This window comes from Sebastes umbrosus, chromosome 17 (genome assembly GCF_015220745.1).
Source record: "Sebastes umbrosus isolate fSebUmb1 chromosome 17, fSebUmb1.pri, whole genome shotgun sequence".
In the NCBI taxonomy this organism is placed as follows: Eukaryota; Metazoa; Chordata; class Actinopteri; order Perciformes; family Sebastidae; genus Sebastes; species Sebastes umbrosus.
This window is the reverse complement of record NC_051285.1, coordinates 14,341,039-14,358,556: the sequence shown is the minus strand read 5'-3', so window position 1 is coordinate 14,358,556 and position 17,518 is coordinate 14,341,039. Positions and strand designations below refer to the sequence as shown.

Sequence of the window (17,518 nt, the reverse complement as noted above, 5' to 3'; positions counted from 1 at the left end):
AATAATAGCAACAAAACAGAAACAGATTACAGCCCAAGGCTGTGTTTAAGGATAGGCTGGGGTGAGAGCCATATAGCTTCATTGTCTGCAGAATGGAAATCAGATCCAGTAACATACACAGCATTCGCCTTGACACGTTTCATTGATACTTGGTTGAGATAATCGTATATATTGAAATGTTCTCACAGTTTTTGTTTTACTCTGTTTTTGGATAGATATGTGGATGATAAAAGAAATCAAAGTGATTACTTGCGTGACCTAAATCATCATGATTAGGTAAAGAAATGACCCTAGTTTCCTTTCCTTCAGGTTCTCAGCTCCTCCAGGTCCAACCCCAAGCCCAACATGCTCTCTATGACCCTGAACACAGTCGAAGGAGCTGCTCCGGGCTCCATCATTGGCTCCGTCCGCCCAGGTGACCAGCACGAATCCAATATGTTGGAAGGCCAGGTGACCTACCTGGTTGTGGGTGGGACAGACCGAGACGGGACTTTCATGGTGGACCGCTTAAAGGGCGACGTGTATCTGGTGCGCGAGCTGGACTACGAGAAGGGGTCAAGGTACCAGCTGCACGTCGAGGTGTCGGACTTCTCCCAGGCATTTCCCAGCAGCCACCTGGTGCAGCTGGATATCAACGTGCAGGACAGCAATGACCACACTCCCCAGTTCACAGAAGACCCCGTTACCATCGTGATCCCAGAGAACATAGAGCCGGGGGCCTCCATATATACTTTCCAGGCTGTGGATCAGGTGGGAAACCGAATATGTTATCTACTAAAGAAGCTGTGTAATGTTGATAACCAGTGATTGATCACTCAAGGTTCATTTACAAGTTATTTTCCCCTTGAGCTTTCAACCATATCGCAACTTCATCCACTGATGAAAACTGTGAGATATGGATGAAAGAAATGGAAAGTTAAGATTTCTATTTTCAAGGTCAAGAATGTATTTTTTTCTTTTTCCTTGCTGAATCAAAATGACCACACACATCTAATTAATCTGTTTTCTTTTTTATAGGATGGCAGTGGACCCAACAGTGAGCTGCATTACTCCATCGAGCACTATTGGCCCAACACGCCTGACCTCCTGACCCTCGACCCTTCCAGCGGCATCCTGGCCCTTGGGCAGAAGTTGGATCGCGAGTCAACACCTTCCCTCTACCTTGTGGTGCGGGCCACAGACCAGGCAGTGGATCCTTCTCAGAGGCGCTGGGGCTCAGTCACCGCCCGGGTGTTCGTGACAGACGAAAACGACAACGCTCCGGTCTTCAGCTCTCCGTCTGCGGTCAGCGTCATGGAGGATCAGCCCGTAGGGTGAGTGGCATGTCTGTTTTTGGTACCTTAACGCAGATTTCTGCCATTGAAGAGGAAGAACATCCAAAAAGCTTGTTAAAAAAAACATTCAAATGCATTTACTTTCATGGCCCCAAGCTTGACATTTTTATTGCATCTTTATTGACAGTTTTGTGATTTTGTACGTGATGGTTCGAGATGAAGATGAAGGAGAAAATGGCAGAGTGTCATACAGAATCCAGGCAGGCAACAGCGCTGGTCGCTTCAGTCTGAACCCCAACACTGGTAAGCTTATTCTTTCAGCGTGAAACACAACATCTAAAAATATCATAATGTTCCAATAATATCACAGAGGGTCTGTGGAGACTGGGGATTTCCCATAAACACCCAATTTACACTCCATCAAGAAATGATTGGGGTAAAATTCACCACGTCATTTCGTGCATTTACAATCCTGCTTTGAATGATTCAACACAGCGGGAGCAGTATGTGGACCTTTTCTGTGATTGATAGATAATCAGCGTCCCACCCGTGGAAGCCCCCTGGATGAACAAAACTTTCCAGAAGATCATAATTACCCGCTGAAGTGCTGCGTTCACAACTGCTAAAACACTCATAACCCTCATAACACTCTTTACTAGATGATCTTTCAATGCCTTAGAGCAATATTTCACTTGAATAATGCTTCAGTGTTCCTTTCTTGACATATTTGTTCATGGGAACCGATCTTAATTTGGGCTAGGGACGTTGACACCCTTTGATATCTTATATATGTGTATGTGTAATCTCTTCATCATTCATCGGAGCCGGGTGGTGTGGGCGTGCTCGGCGCTGGCTGAGATGGGATTAAAAGACAGACACTTAATGCAGCTTCCAGATGGAAGAAAGTCTTTACTTCATTACTGTCAAGTGTCTGGTGCATTAGCAGGGCTTGATTTCACCTCTGGTTTGTCTCTCAGACTGTGCGGTGTTAAAGCTTTATGGTTGATAATAGCTTTAATAGCAGATTAGCATTGTTTTGCGAAGACATTTACCAAACTTCCTGGCTAATGTGAGGGTATCATTAGCCTGATTACTGCTTATAAATTATACGTCTTCGCTGCCAATGTGAGCTTTCAGTTATTCCACTATACAGCTGCTTTACTGCTTGTTTTATTACCACTTGAAAGCTAATGTTTCTTATATGTCCCTTCATTTCTTCACAAGTAGCTTCAAAATTAGATCAGACATTTTATTCATGCTGTTTGAGAACATAGATATTATATTTTATATCTGCTTGTTCCATCATTGCAGCTATGCCAGAACTCGCAGTAGGCTATATGAGTAAAATAATCAAATCAGACACCATTTTTATGGCTAAATCTGTCCGTCTTTCCCTGAAATTCAGACATAATTTGTATCTTTTGGAAACCTGAGATCTTCGGTTAGAACTAAAATAAAGTTCCATATGAGTTTGAGCGAAGCTAATGGGTGAGAGCACCTTTATCGTATGGTTGGTACCGTATCAGTAACACTAAATTGGCTACAGAGGAGAATGAAATGTTTTGCATCTGTTTGGCTGAAACATGGGAGCTATAGCAAAACCCCACAGGAACATCAGAGCCTCTGCTTCACAGAACAGTCAACATACGATGTGTGTGTCTGGCATGCTGGGGCATTTAGAAATTACACACCTCTCTCAGGCACTGTGTGTCAGCTAAACTTGTACACTGCTGTGAACAGCACACACACACACACACACACACACACACACACACACACACACACACACATTTCGTATTTCCTCTCACTTTGTCTGACCCTCCTCGTAGTCGGGGTGATGACAGGGGTGTGGGGTGTCGACATAAAAGGTAGAAGAGTAACTGAAGCCAGAGTCTGAGAAAGTGGTGGTCTTATTCACAGACTCTATGTGAACCATCTCGATTTATATAAAACACACACATAAACACACCAACTAATGCATTACAGATTTAAAGGCTAACGGATACTATAATGTTGTACAGAGAAGAAGGGGGTTATAGGTTAATTTGAGTTGGCAGCTATGTAGTTCCAGGTTGTGGTCTGGACCTTGCGTGTGTTTGCCTGCACAAACAATAATCCTACGAGTTCACCGATAAAGCACTGATTCACATTTGAATGCATGTTCAAAGTGCCAGAATTTAATAGCTTGGCCGTGGTCTCTCACTTACTGTGGAATCTCTCATAAAGCAAAGCTGTAAAGGTTATGTTTTTACTGGTCCTTCTAGGCATACAAATACTGCCTCTCTCAGGTACACAAAATTACATGTTCACAAAAAGAATCCAAACACACACACACACAAAAAGAATCCAAATGAGAATATACATTTTAAGTAGAAACTCTCTTTTCTTTCCTCTTGTAGGCTCTCTCTCCATCCTTAAAGCACTAGACCGGGAAGAGCAGGAAGTCTTCAATCTGACCATTGTGGCAGAGGATCATGGGATACCTCAGCTTTCCACTTCTCAGGTGCTGTGTGTGCAGGTGATCGACGTGAACGATGAAGCTCCGTTGTTCCAGCGAGCGGACTTTGAAGCCCAGGTGATGGAAAACCGTGGACCAGGAACAACTGTATTGACAGTTACAGCCACTGACCGGGATCAAGGTTGGTTTAAATGTATTATTTCAATACTGTATAGTCAGGATGCTGGAAATAAGGGCAAACAGTACTATAGAGTGCTGCAGGAATGAGTCCTAAAAAACGGAAATAACTTAACATTTTTGCACTTCTGGTTCCCTCCTCTGGATGTCTGTGGGTTTATTGAATGGGTTTTTTGGTTAGATTGTTTGGTTGATTCTGTTGAAATAAGGTCTGTGGTTAACACAAGCTTAAGAGATTTTAGAGTTTTGTCCTACGACAAAAAAAAAGCTTATTTTCTGCAAAAATCCAAAATCGTGAAATTTTCAAAAAAAAATTGGATATACATAGACTTTCAAAACTTAAAAAAAAACACAAAATATTTAATCCATGTGAGCCTGCACTGGAACACATTTGTGTCTTTTGGTCAGCTATGGATAAGGTCCATAACTCCTACTCCTCCACTATAGGAAGAATGAGTAAAAAGGTACAGCTGATACACAGCACATAAATACCTCCAGTAAGAAGGCCAGAAAACAAAACAATAGAGACTCATAAATGGTTTAGAGAAACCAAATCACTATAAACTAAACCACAAGCTCATGCTAATGAAAATGTGTGGTTACAGCCGTCGTCAACAGCCTCGTATTTCTGGCAGTTTCATAGTATGCTGTGTGTGTTTTATTTTTATTTGTGTCTAACTTGTGTTTCAATGCAGGTTCGAATGGCCATGTGACGTATGGAGGTGTGACAGAGGAAGGTTTCCTTATCAACCCTGTGACAGGAGTCATCACCACCACGAGGGAGCTGGACGCAGAGCTACAGGATCACTACACACTCACTGGTACTACTAGATGCATTGTCTTGCACAACTTTTAATACACTAATGGAGCTGAACCCTCATTTATTTCCCACAGAACACCTCAAACACATCAGTTTCAAATGTTAAATGGTTTCCAACATCTCATCATCTCTTCTCAGTGTATGCCAGGGATGGAGGGCTGCCTCCTAACTTTGCCAAGGCTGTGGTCCGTGTGGAGGTGCAGGATGTGAACGACAACGCTCCGGTCTTTGCAAAGCCATGGTACCAACTGGAGGTACCGGAGAACCAGGCCCCTGTAGAGCTTTGCTTCCTCAAGGCCACGGACCCTGACTCAGGTCCTGGTGGAGAGCTGGAGTACAGGATCACTGGTGAGAAAACAGCATTGTGTGTCTAACCCAGAAGTGTTTTATTAGAACGGATTTAGAGAGCAATTTAGTTCACCACAATTGCTGTAATTGCTGTTCGAGGGTGTGTCACATGTGGAAATAACAATATCCTGGGAGAGACAGGGAATTTTTGTCATTTTTGGTGTTTTTTGGGCTTAAAATGGTCGAGTTTAAATTTAAAGACTGTTGACAGATTATTACAATTGGCACTCTGTTCCACCCATATGAAAGATCAGATCTGCATACAGCTTCCCTAGGCTCACTCCTGACATTCTTCTGTCTTATTTCAAATATAGTACACTCCATATACCTGTCTGGAGCACATTCAAAGTTTGACTTAAGTGCAGAGTTGGCACAGATGCTTTTAACTCTCCATCCACTTTCTCCATCCAGCTGGGGACCCTGATGGAGATTTCCACCTCCACACCAGCACGGGAGCCCTGTCCACGTCACGCGGTCTAGACAGGGAGACAAGGGCTGAGTTTACTCTGGTGGTGGTGGCCACGGACCGAGGCACTCCCGCTCTCAGTAGTACTGTCACAGTGGAAGTCAAAGTGCTGGATGTCAACGACAACAACCCTGTCTTCAGCAGAAGTAGCTACGCTGTGGAGGTGTCAGAGGATGCTGCAGAGGGGACCCAAGTTCTGGAGGTAAGTAGAAATGTCTCACTGACATACTGTATATCTCACTTTTATAATAAAATTCCTCATATAATCAATAATTCACATTTAATCCTAAATGTAGTTATCTATTTCCAAGGTGTCAGCCACGGATGCTGATGATGACCTGAATGGGAGGGTTTTGTACTTCCTTAGCCGAGAGGCGCACGGAGCGTTCAGTGTGGATGAGAGCACCGGTGCTATCACCACATCAGCACCTCTGGACCGGGAAAAACAGGCGTCATACAGCTTCCAGGTGTTTGCTGTTGACCTTTCACCTGCTGAGCCCAGGAACACCTCTGCTCAGGTAAATGAAGGGTTAGAAGTTCAGTTGACTCATCGTTGAAAAAGGTTTTAAAAGGAGTATTTTTTAATGCTCATTACATTAGCAATACATTTTGCACTTAACCCACATGTGACCTCTTCCTTCTAGGTGACAGTCACCATCCTAGATGTCAACGACAACACTCCCTTCTTCATCCAGGATCCGCTGGTCATCGAAGTGTCCAGCCGGCGTTCCCAGCGGGTCCTAGCCACCATGAAGGCCGAGGATAAAGACTTTGGAGCCAACGGTTCCGTTTTCTACCGTTTCGCCATGCCAGTCAAGGGCTTCAGCATCAACTCCCTGACTGGGGAGATCCAGGCCACCGAGCCACTCGGGGGTCTGACCCAGGCTCAGAGGACCCTGATAGTGGAGGCCATGGACCAGGGCAGTCCAGCTCAGTCTGCACAGGGAGTGGTGGTGATTTACGTGAAGGAGGTGGAGTACAGCGGCATCCGCTTCTCTAGGAATGCCAGAGACGTCAGCCTGCAAGAGAACGCTGTAAAAGGTCTGACATTAATTCTGTTTTATTAGGGATTAGAATAATCATCTCAGTCAATTTGTCTCCCTTTACACTGTGAAGATCTCTTCGCTGTCACAGTTAAGGAATATTTTCTCTGCTCTACTTCAAAAATTCAGGCACGGCTGTGGCTCAGGCTCAGGCTCAACACCCAGATGGCAACCGTAGGGGTATCAGCTACAGCCTGTTCAGTGGGAACAGGAAGCAGGTCTTTAGCATCAGCTCCTCAACAGGTAAAACTGTCAATAAAACGTATTTTGTCTTATAGATGTTAATGAGATGTGGATCATTAAAAAAAATCGGTAAACACATCAGTTTAATCTGCCATTTGATGATTTCCTGATCCTCATTTTCCACTCAAATCTCCAGGTGAAATCAAGGTGAAGACCTCCATTGGACTGGACTTTGAAGACACCCCCAGACTCCGTCTAGTCGTGAAGGCTGAAACGGTGTCCTCCACATCGTTCATGGCTTTCAATTTGATCTTGCAGGATGTCAATGACAACCTTCCTCGCTTTCAGCTGACGAATTATGTGGCGTACATGAGAGAAGCACAGGGATATGAAATGCCGATCATACAGGTACTTCCAAATTAGAGCTGTCACGATATCAGACTTTGACTACATGATTATTGTGGCCAAAAGAATTAACGCTAACGATGCTATCGCAATATCTATGGAAATTTATAAAAATAATAATGCTTAAAACAGAGGAAGGACGTTTTCCATGGTTGTCTGCACCACTTGAGGAGGATTTATCTAGCAAGTCTTCCTGGATTTCATAATAATAATGCTGTCAGACACATTCATCTTTAACTTTTATCTTTATAGTGCGTTTTGTCTCTTTTTTGGCAAATGAATTACACAGAAATTATGAGTGTAGGGAGGTGGAGGGAGAGACTGTAACCATAACTGTACAAGAGTGTAGAAGAACAGTTACACTAATGGATAGTGAAAAGGCAACCACAACCAGATGAACTGAAACAAAAAATCCACAAGGCCTAACATCTTTCATCAATGCAATGTCATTGTCAACTAAAACAAAATCATATGCGGGGGCAGAAGACAGAGATTTACACAATATTATCATATCAATATTTTAATTTTAGATATCACGGTTATCGTCAATCCCGGTATGGTGCGACACCCCTATTACAAATATAAAAACTGCACAGGAAACTAGAAAGGCAGTCTGTGAGCATAGACCTCTGCCAAGGCTGTTTCCATAAGTGAAAAATAATGCATGTATCCGCCTGTGATTCAGATACGCTACAAAATGTAGTGAATTCTTCCTTGGCCCACGCTACACCCTTTCACCAAGTTTCATGAAAATCCGGCAAGTAGTTTTTCCGTAATGCTGCTGACAAACAAACAAACCGAACTGAAAACACAACCTCCTTGGCGTAGGAGATAATACAAAGTCATACAAGTATTTGGTTTACTGAAGTTTTTCTAAATCCTCATCTTTTTCTTTCCCCTCCCCCACTTTCTCCCAGGTGATGGCTGAGGATGTGGATCAGGGCCAAAACGGTCAGGTGACCTACTCCATCCAGTCATCAGGCATGAGCGGCCTGTTCAAGATCGACCCGGTGACAGGAAGCATCACCACGGCGGCCATCATGGACCGTGAGATCTTTACCCAGACCAAGTGAGAACAGATCTGCGGTTGAATAAACCTCACCAAGAACCATTTTATGTGCACATTTTGAGGACGGCTATATGTATATATATTTTACCTGTAATATTTGAGCCGCTGCATGGCGGTGTACAGAAAAAAGTCCATTATGTATACACACAGGTAAACAGAAAAAAATTAGACATCATGAATCATATTCACTCAGCTAGTTTATGTTTAGATAGCTGGTGGGGAGGTTGACATAGTCTGCTGAATATATAAGCCGATATCTGCGTGCCAGATGTATCAAAGATGCAATTTCAAACTCTGTAAATCAACTCCTGTTCACTGTAACATTTCCATAACTTTTTTGTGTCGCTTTCATAACTCTTCTCTTTCATGAGAATGTGTAAAAGTAAAGGTGTGATGTGCATCATTGTATGTTCCTTTTACATTTCCTCTATCACCACCGACATTAGAATTAAACTTTTACACATGTGATAAGAGACTTTTTAGACAACCTCTTTTTCTTCTGTCCACCCACAGGCTTGTAGTTACAGCGACTGATAGAGGAAGTCCACGATTGGCTGGTTCGGCCACATTGACGGTGATCATCGTTGACCAGAATGACAACAGTCCCACTATTCCCTTGCCCCAGGAAATCCGCATCCCAGAGAGTAAGTACTTTCATTTGCAGGAATTGATTTGCTCTTTCTGGTTATGTATCTTATAAAGGCCAAGTTACATTCAATTAATAACTCACATTCTGTCAGCAGACAAACCCTTTGTGGGTTTAAGGATGTTTAGTTGTGCATCGTCTGCGCAACAGTTTAAAAAAAACTACAAAAAGCTTACTTTTACCCACAGGAAGGTAACTAACAGGTTTTTGTTCAACCTCTTTCTCTATCAGACATGCTGATCGGCACAGAGATCACCCTCGTGACGGGTAATGACGTCGACTCTAGTCCCGCCCTCGCCTACTCCTTGCAGCTGGACCCAACAGCTTTAGGCAAATTTGGGATTCACCGCTACAGTGGCGGCGTATCGCTCACTGCCCCTCTGGACTTCGAGGAGAAGACGTGGTACACCCTGACTGTCAGAGCCACAGACAGCCAGCACCAGACTGAGGCCAACATTACAATACTGGTGGAGGATATTAATGACAACGCACCTGCATTCACCCATGATCTCTATCAGGTAGGGTGGCTAATGTTCTTTTTTTTATGAACGTATATTGATTACATACCCAGCCAGAGCTTTTCTGTGTGGAGTTTGCATGTTCTCCCCGTGTTCGTGTGGGTTTCCTCCGGGTTCTCCGGTTTCCTCCCACCACCAAAACATGCATCCTCTCCCAGGGGGGTTGCATCGGAATGGCATCCGGCATAAAACCTATGCCAAATCAATGTGCGGATCAATGATTCTGCTGTGGCGACCCATAACGGGAGCAGCCGAAAGACGAACAGCAACATATTGATTACTTACCTAATTGGATGTGTGTTGTAAGAAGTCCAATGTGTCTACTACATACTACTTGCTGCCTGAGGAAATGCACAGAATAAGTTTGTTTAAGTTTATTTCTGATTTCTTCACACCTTATAAAATTTGATAGGGGATTAAACTTATTTCAGAAATTGTTTCTCTCCAACAGACTACAGCAGAAGGAAAGCATTGCACATGTAGACATGTACACACACACTGTAAAAACATAAACATGCACACTCCCAAGGTGCACACAATGGAGGTGATAAAAGTTAACTGCCAAATATTGACTGGGGAAAGGTTGCGGAGATCAGCCTGTATAATATTTAGTCAGGAAATGACCTCAACATTAGCACAAACTCAGGAAAGACAGGAACTACACTATAAAATGCAATTTTCCCCTCCATGAGTTTAGTTCCTGTTGACCTTTTAGGAATTTTATTACAGTATTTATGTGATCCATTATTGGCATGTTTCTTTTGCCCTGATGCTCAAATGTTGTTTATTAATATCTCTGCACCCCAGGTAACTCTGCCTGAGCACACGCCGCCAGGAAGCGTAGTTGTCACAGTAACAGCAACCGACAGGGACTCTGGGGAGAACGGAAAGATCACCTACAGAGTGACATCATCGACCCAGGAGGGTTTCTACATTGACCCCAACAACGGTAGACGACCACGGCTTCCTTCCTGATATAGTTTAACTCCCTAAATAAGTTTAGAGTTTCAAAAGAAAATAGGGCTGTCAAAGTTAACGCGATAATATATATAAGATCTTTTGGAGATTGTAGCGTGCTCAGTTTTAAAGCTAGAGTGAAGAAACTGGTGTCATATCAAACTAGAAAACCTAAGGAATGTCATGCTAGCTTGTTGCAAAAGGAGGTTAAATTAACGCTCATGGCCCATGGCCCATTGTTTTGTGTTGTTAATTGATTTTCAATAATAAATATATACATACATTTGCATAAAGCAGCATATTTGCCCACTCCCATGTTAATAAGAGTATTAAATACTTGACAAATCTCCCTTTAAGGTACATTTTGAACAGATAAAAGCTGTGCGAATAATTTGCGATTAATCGCGATTAACTATGGACAATAATGCGATTAATCGCAATTCAATATTTTAATCGATTGACAGCCCTAAAATAAAGTAATATGTAATTCATTTTTGAAAGTAACTTCCTCAGCACAATGTCTGACTCCCTCTCATTGCCCTCTGTATCCAGGAACCCTGTTCATCAATCACAGAGCGGAGTTTGACCCCGAGCGTCCGTCAGTCAGCATTGTTATCGAAGCTCGTGATGGAGGCTCGCCCTCGCTCACTTCCCTCACCACTGTCCAGGTCCAAATCTCTGACGTCAATGACAACGCTCCTGTTTTCCACCAATCGGAGTACAGGTCAGTCTGCATTCATTAGATCCTGGATGTGTTACGGTGTAACCTCAACAGCTGGCCTTAGAAATGTGATGTTCTTCTATTTGCAGGGCTACAGTTTCTGAGGATACCATCCCGGGATCAACAGTTCTGACCTTTGAGGCCTTTGACAGCGACCTCTCTCGAGAAAACTGCGGCTTTGACTTTGCCATTGCCAACGGGAATGAGGGAAACGCATTCCAGATTGAAAGCAGCGTGCGGTTCCTGGAGGGGCGGGGCTTTCAGACAGTCGGGACTCTGCTGTTGGCCGAGGGGCTTGACTTTGAAACCAAGCCCCTTTACAACCTCACCGTGGTGGTGTCTGACCGTGGCGTGCCCCAGAGGAGCTCTAGTGTTGCTGCGGTGATAAGCATCGGTGATGTGAATGATAACCCTCCAGCGTTCAGCAGAGCAGAATATACTGTGTCTCTGAGTGAGGGCGCCGCTGCCGGGACAGAGATCATACGACTGACTGCTACAGGTGGGCAAAAGTCTTCTCTTTTTGTCCTCTCATATTCTCTCTTACTTTGTCTCCTAGTTAATTCATTGTACTCTGTTGTGTTTTTGCCAGACCCAGACTCAACTCCCAACGCTGAGGTCCAGTATACCATCAGCTCTGGCGATGAGGTGAACTTGTTTACCATGGACCAGTGGACTGGAGCATTGCGCCTCCAGAGAGCACTCGACCGTGAGCACCGCTCCACACATATCGTCATCATCCAGGCCACGGATGGGCAGGGTCACTTCGCACTAGCTCCAGTCTTTGTCGAGGTCAAAGATATAAACGACAACCATCCGTTCTTCCCTGTGGAGGTCCTGACGGCCAGTATCAGAGAAAACCAACCAGCAAACTCAGCCGTGACTGTCCTGCACGCCATAGACCACGACACGGGGGTTTTTGGCCAACTGAAGTACTACATCGTGGAGCGATCTGTGGTGGGAAAAGACAGCTTCACCGTGGACCAGACCTCTGGTGAAATCAAAAGCAAAATCCCCTTTGACTTTGAGAAGGTCAACTCCTTTAACTTTGTAGCGGTGGCAGTAGATTCAGGAAACCACTCGGCCACTGTAACTGTACAGGTGTTTGTCACGGGCGAGGATGAGTATGACCCGCTCTTCACATCCTCTGATTTCTCCTTTGAAGTCCCAGAGGGAGCGAAGAAAGGCCAGAGCATCGGCCAGGTCCAGGCAAATGACGAGGATGGCGGGGTGGATGGTATTGTTCTCTACTCTCTTCCAACCAGCTCTCAGTACTTTGACGTAAACAAAACCACCGGGGTCATTTTCCTCAAGTTGGACGGTTCAGGCAGCAGTAGCGGCGGCGGCTCGGGCCGGGCCAAACGGGACGCCAGGCTGATGACCCTGGACGTGAGAGCTCACAGTCCTCTAGATGCATCTCGCACCACTACCACCCAGGTCTCCATCGATGTCACAAACACCAACTACGGCCTGGCCACAGATGTCAACATCCTGCTGATCAGCATCATTGCCGTGTCTCTTGGTTTCATCGTATTGCTCGCGGTCATGGCCGTCGTGGTGTTCCTCGTCAAGTCCCGCAGGAGGAAGAAAGCCCAGGATGCAGGAAACAGAACTGTAGCCTCGGGAACGGCTCTGCAGAAAATGGATGAATGCAACTCAGGAGCAGGAGGGGAGAGGATCTATCACCAGGCTCTGCCAGGCTACACTGGAGATCAGGGTGGGGCCGGTGGTGGACCCTACACTAGAGGGGGCTCTCTGGATCCCTCTCACTCCAGCGGAAGAGGATCAGCCGAGGCAGCGGAGGATGATGAGATCAGGATGATAAACGAGTACCCACGCGTCGCCTCCATCACCTCATCCATGCAGGAGCACATCTCCGCCAGAGGACCGGACTCTGGGATCCAGCAGGATGCTGACCAACTCTCTGATATTTCCTGTGAGCCTGCAGCTTTGGAGGGCAGCACCTGGTTCAAAGGAAAGAAACTGGGAGGCAGTCTCAGCGGGACTTTGCTCTCTGGCCAACTCCCAGTCTATAGGGACGAGGGAGGTGGGTACCTAGGAGTAGGCCGCGGCCTCAACATCTCCCTCCCCAAGGATTACCCCTTCCCCGAGGACGGCAAACCTTTAGTGGATGGTTCCCTCACAGCTATCGTCGCCAGTGATGAGGAGCTCCGCGGAAGCTATAACTGGGATTACCTTCTCAACTGGTGCCCTCAGTTCCAGCCTCTGGCTAACGTCTTCACAGAGATCGCCAGGCTCAAAGATGAAACCGCCCAGCAGAGCCAGAATCCTCGCCAACCCTTCCAGCCCAAGCACAAAATGGATCCCAAACCTAGAATTGACCCTCCGCCACTCATCACATCAGTGGCTCACCCGGGGGCCATGTCGGTTCCCCCCAAGGTCCCTGTGATCGGACGGACATTCCCCCACTTGGCCTCGCTCCGCAGGTCCCCGATCAGTCACGAGGGGTCCATTTCATCAGCAGCGATGTCCCCGAGCTTCTCCCCTTCGCTGTCCCCTCTGGCGGCTCGATCTCCAGCCGTGTCTCCCTTTGGAGTCAACCAGGGGCCCTCGGCGTCCATGATCAGCACCAGGGAGCCCTCACTGGACCAGAGTCCTGATCGTGAGATGAGAATATGATGGGAAAAAAAACTATTTAAGGAAGAACTTTTAAGACAGACAACCTGAACTAAGCGTGACGGAGCATCTTTTTTTGGCTGTTCTTTATCATGGAACGAAAGAGTTTCAGTTGTACTGTCATTCTCAGAAACCGTTGTTTTCATCACGAGAATGAAGGTTGTGACGTTCGTCTCAAGCGTCCAACCGGATGACTTTTGGACGCAGCCACAAAAACATACTTCTCCTGGCAGAATATTTCCATTCTTTGGAGTATTTCTTTGGTCTGCAGTGTTCCAGGAACATGTGCCTGGGTTGACAGGACCAGCCCGCCCTTCCATGTCAACAGCGACGCAGGACTCCGTGAACTGATCGGGGTTAAGAGGCGAACTGACCTCTTCATGGGAATGTGCACTTACCATGCCCTGCAGTCAGAGATCCCTCAGTGTGTAGATAGATAGATAGATAGATAGATAGATAGACGTGTAGTTTTCATGTTACCTCGCTGGCTGGCCAGAGAGCGAAGGACCTTGCTCCTCTCTTTGTGTCTGTGGACATTTTTACACTCCAGTATTAATAAACTCATCTAGTGGCTGCTTTTAAAATGGCCTCTGGACATGTGTGTAGATTCATTGAACTGGCATCACACAGTGGAACAGCAATGTTTTTTTTCTCACCAATTCCTTTGATTTTTACTTTGATTTTTTATATATTTTTATATGAAATTATGATTTCAGATCCAGAAATGCCATTATTCCACATGGAGGGGGGTTATTTGTTTTTGTGTATTTGCATATATGTATATTTGTATGTATGCAGGCTACGCTATGTGTCTCCTAGTTTTTTTAGAGACTCTTGTGACAGTTCAGATGTGAGTGAGAGGGAGACATTTTGTGTTTTTAGCATTATTTATATGAAAAGAGGACTTACTGCCACATTTGGACAGTAGGAAACCAAGCACAGCTCACACTATGCTGTGTTGTTAAGATTTTTTTTTTTTTTGTCAAATTGTAGATCATTCCAAATCCAAAAAAAGCAGCTGGATGAAAACCTGTGATCAATCTACATTCCCTTTGTTATTCAGGGACAACTCAACTTGCTGATCACCTCTGTCTTTGACAGAAAGAGCTCCCTAAAGTACATTAACTTAAATGCATTTTACTGTGAAGTTCTTCATCTCAGCACAACAAAAACAACACGCTATGAACAGAATAGGCTGTGATTCTCATAAGGAAAGTGGCATAACTTTGAGAAATGTAGCACATGAGCCAGACGAGTGGGAAGCAAACGCCTGAACGCATTAATGTACGAGGATTTAGCAACCGGTGCAGTATTTATTTTCCATGCTAACTCTCTCTTCTGTGCATTTTATTGCTATGATTCACTCATCTTGATTGTCACCGACATGATGAGGTGTTTTCTGGCTCCATGTGTTGAACTCATCATCTACACCGTCCTTCTTCTCTCTCACTGCTCAGATCAAGTTTAAGTGATCTGCTTGTGTAGCAAAAGGCTTTAAGAGTGTCTTTGTCCTTCTGGCCTGTTTTTAATCTTTCGGGGTAATTGCAGCGATCGGATGTCCTTTTGTTTCCAAGAGATGGCTTCTACCTCTGCTCTTTGTTCAACTCTACGAATCGCCTCATGAGAAGCTGGCACCGGTTCAGCTAACAGCTACACATGCCACGAGCCTAACTCCAGCACAACATGATCTCAACTCATAATCACGATGTCTCAGAAACATTTCTGTGTTGGAGGACCTCCATTTGGAGTTCAGTTTGAGATGACTGCCAGTGACTGATGATCAGTGGAGCAACAGCAGGAAAAAAAACAAGCTGTACATGTATTTAAAGCAAATAATAAATTCCTACTGATCTCTTTTGACAAACTGGAGTCAGACTTCATCTTTTTCAGAATTCCAACCCGAGGCTTTGAGGGGTAGAACTGAGAAGTAATTAAAGTTTCACAGTGTTCCAGTTATCTTAGCAGTGAATGGTAACTTTGAAGAGCTGGAGTTAACTTCAGTGATTTATGAGAGAGGCTAGTACTACAGGGAGGCACAAACTTGGCTTTTTAGGCAGAATCACAGCAGACCTTATGAGGGCAATGGGCCAGGAGGCAGAGACCTACACCCAGTATGGTCACCATCTGGCTTTAAGGAACAGCAGACATTAACCTGAAGCTAAAACTGAACAGTAGCCCTACAGACAGTATTAGCAAATATACTAGCATTATGATATATACATTTATTTTAAATTTTTTTCATTTGGTTTGGTTGAATCCAAGGAATAACATTTAAAAGACTGATTTCCAACATTGTTGCAAGATGTTAGAAACCAAGACTGACAAAACTACAACATAAAACATAAAGAAGAAATACAAATGCTGAAAATCAAAATCACATATTTGCAAACTAAGTGAAATGAGTAGACATTAGGGCTGTCAATCGATTCAAATATTTAATCGCGATTACATAAAAATCGCAAGTTGTGTTAATGCGTTAAAGAAATTAGTGGCGTTAAAACAAATTACCTTTGACAGCCCTAATAGACATATAGCAATGATAAAATCACAGACATAAAATACATATAACATTTGATTTTACTTTTATATTCTGCAAAATGTTAGACCGAGATCCGATTTCCCATTCTGAAAAATGCCCACCACCAACACTCTTTTATATTAGTTCCTTACTAAAAAAAGTGTCTTGGGTAAAGTCGTGGTAAAAGTATTCTTCTATCTCAAGATACAATGAAGGTTAACCTTCAGAGGTAGCAGAGAAACCTGAGATCCAGTCAACAGTGGATTCAGTTCTCCCAGCTCTATATAAAGGCATATGATGTTGATGTAGCTGAATAATTGCAAAAAATGTTTATTTCATATGGAGCACAGACATGTTTGCATAGCTGCTGGGAATTTCTGCCTCATTTGGTCATCGCACAGCCAAACGTACAGTACAGTGTTTCTGTGGTTGTTGTTATGAACAGAAGGAGCTGGACATTGAGTTTGACAAGGTGCAAACGAAAGAGAGAGACAGAGACAGAAGCTCCTGTGGTGCCGAGAGAGACATGAGAGGTGATGATGAATTAAAAAAACAAACTATATTTAAATGTTGATTGGGCTATTTATATAGTGAACAATCCTGTATTTGTAGTTAGCTGAGGATCAATTGTACACTTCACCGGCTGAAGAACATAACTAAAGTCTTGCCTGCGGAAAAAAGGAAAGAAAAAAAAAGCTTGCAGTCCTCACTTTCACGTTCACCTCAACACAGCTGTGTTTACAGCCTGCTGTCCCAGAACTGCTTTTGCAGCCTACTCCTGCACTAACCCCACACAACTCAAAATAATCACACACACACACACACACACACACGGACACACTTAGAGGCTACTACACGGTGACACACATGGCCCACAAACGATCTCCCCAGCTGATACTGGCCCAGATCCAGCTCCTACAGGCAAATACTTGGCAGGTTATTTAGTAAAATCTGGGAGAAATCTGTCTGGAGCAGAAGTCCATCCCCTGGAGATGTTGTAAGCCAAATATAAAATTGTTGGTACACTATATTTGTGTGTGTGTCATTATGAAGTAATGTGAAACAGTGGTGATCAACTGGAAAGACACAATACATGTTCAAATAATAAGCATCATGATACTGGAAACATATTGAAACCCTTGAAATGAATGTGTTATGAATGAAAATATTAATTTATCAAGACAAAGGATGGACCCAGTGTACTCACTTGAACACCCACTGTCTCCTTGACCTTTACTCTTTCTTTATTTGCTCTTCAAATCTTTTAACCTCTTAAGCCCT

At 44.2% G+C, this 17,518-nt stretch overlaps 1 protein-coding gene across 1 annotated transcript in view; it reads left to right on the top strand.

The window, feature by feature from the left end:
- The window catches only part of LOC119475647 (protocadherin-16-like), a 98,783-nt gene extending 83,200 nt beyond the window's left edge, over positions 1-15,583 (top strand). Inside the window, exons 12-29 of the mRNA XM_037748529.1 lie at positions 310-750; positions 1,018-1,313; positions 1,462-1,577; positions 3,674-3,913; positions 4,605-4,730; positions 4,868-5,077; positions 5,489-5,745; positions 5,855-6,061; positions 6,188-6,584; positions 6,716-6,829; positions 6,966-7,177; positions 8,092-8,243; positions 8,757-8,887; positions 9,121-9,407; positions 10,215-10,356; positions 10,917-11,088; positions 11,175-11,584; positions 11,675-15,583. Of these exons, the coding sequence (XP_037604457.1) occupies positions 310-750; positions 1,018-1,313; positions 1,462-1,577; positions 3,674-3,913; positions 4,605-4,730; positions 4,868-5,077; positions 5,489-5,745; positions 5,855-6,061; positions 6,188-6,584; positions 6,716-6,829; positions 6,966-7,177; positions 8,092-8,243; positions 8,757-8,887; positions 9,121-9,407; positions 10,215-10,356; positions 10,917-11,088; positions 11,175-11,584; positions 11,675-13,722 (5,958 nt within the window). The 3' untranslated portion in view covers positions 13,723-15,583. The remainder of the gene's footprint in view (positions 1-309; positions 751-1,017; positions 1,314-1,461; positions 1,578-3,673; positions 3,914-4,604; positions 4,731-4,867; positions 5,078-5,488; positions 5,746-5,854; positions 6,062-6,187; positions 6,585-6,715; positions 6,830-6,965; positions 7,178-8,091; positions 8,244-8,756; positions 8,888-9,120; positions 9,408-10,214; positions 10,357-10,916; positions 11,089-11,174; positions 11,585-11,674) is intronic.
- The last annotated feature ends 1,935 nt before the right edge of the window (positions 15,584-17,518 follow it).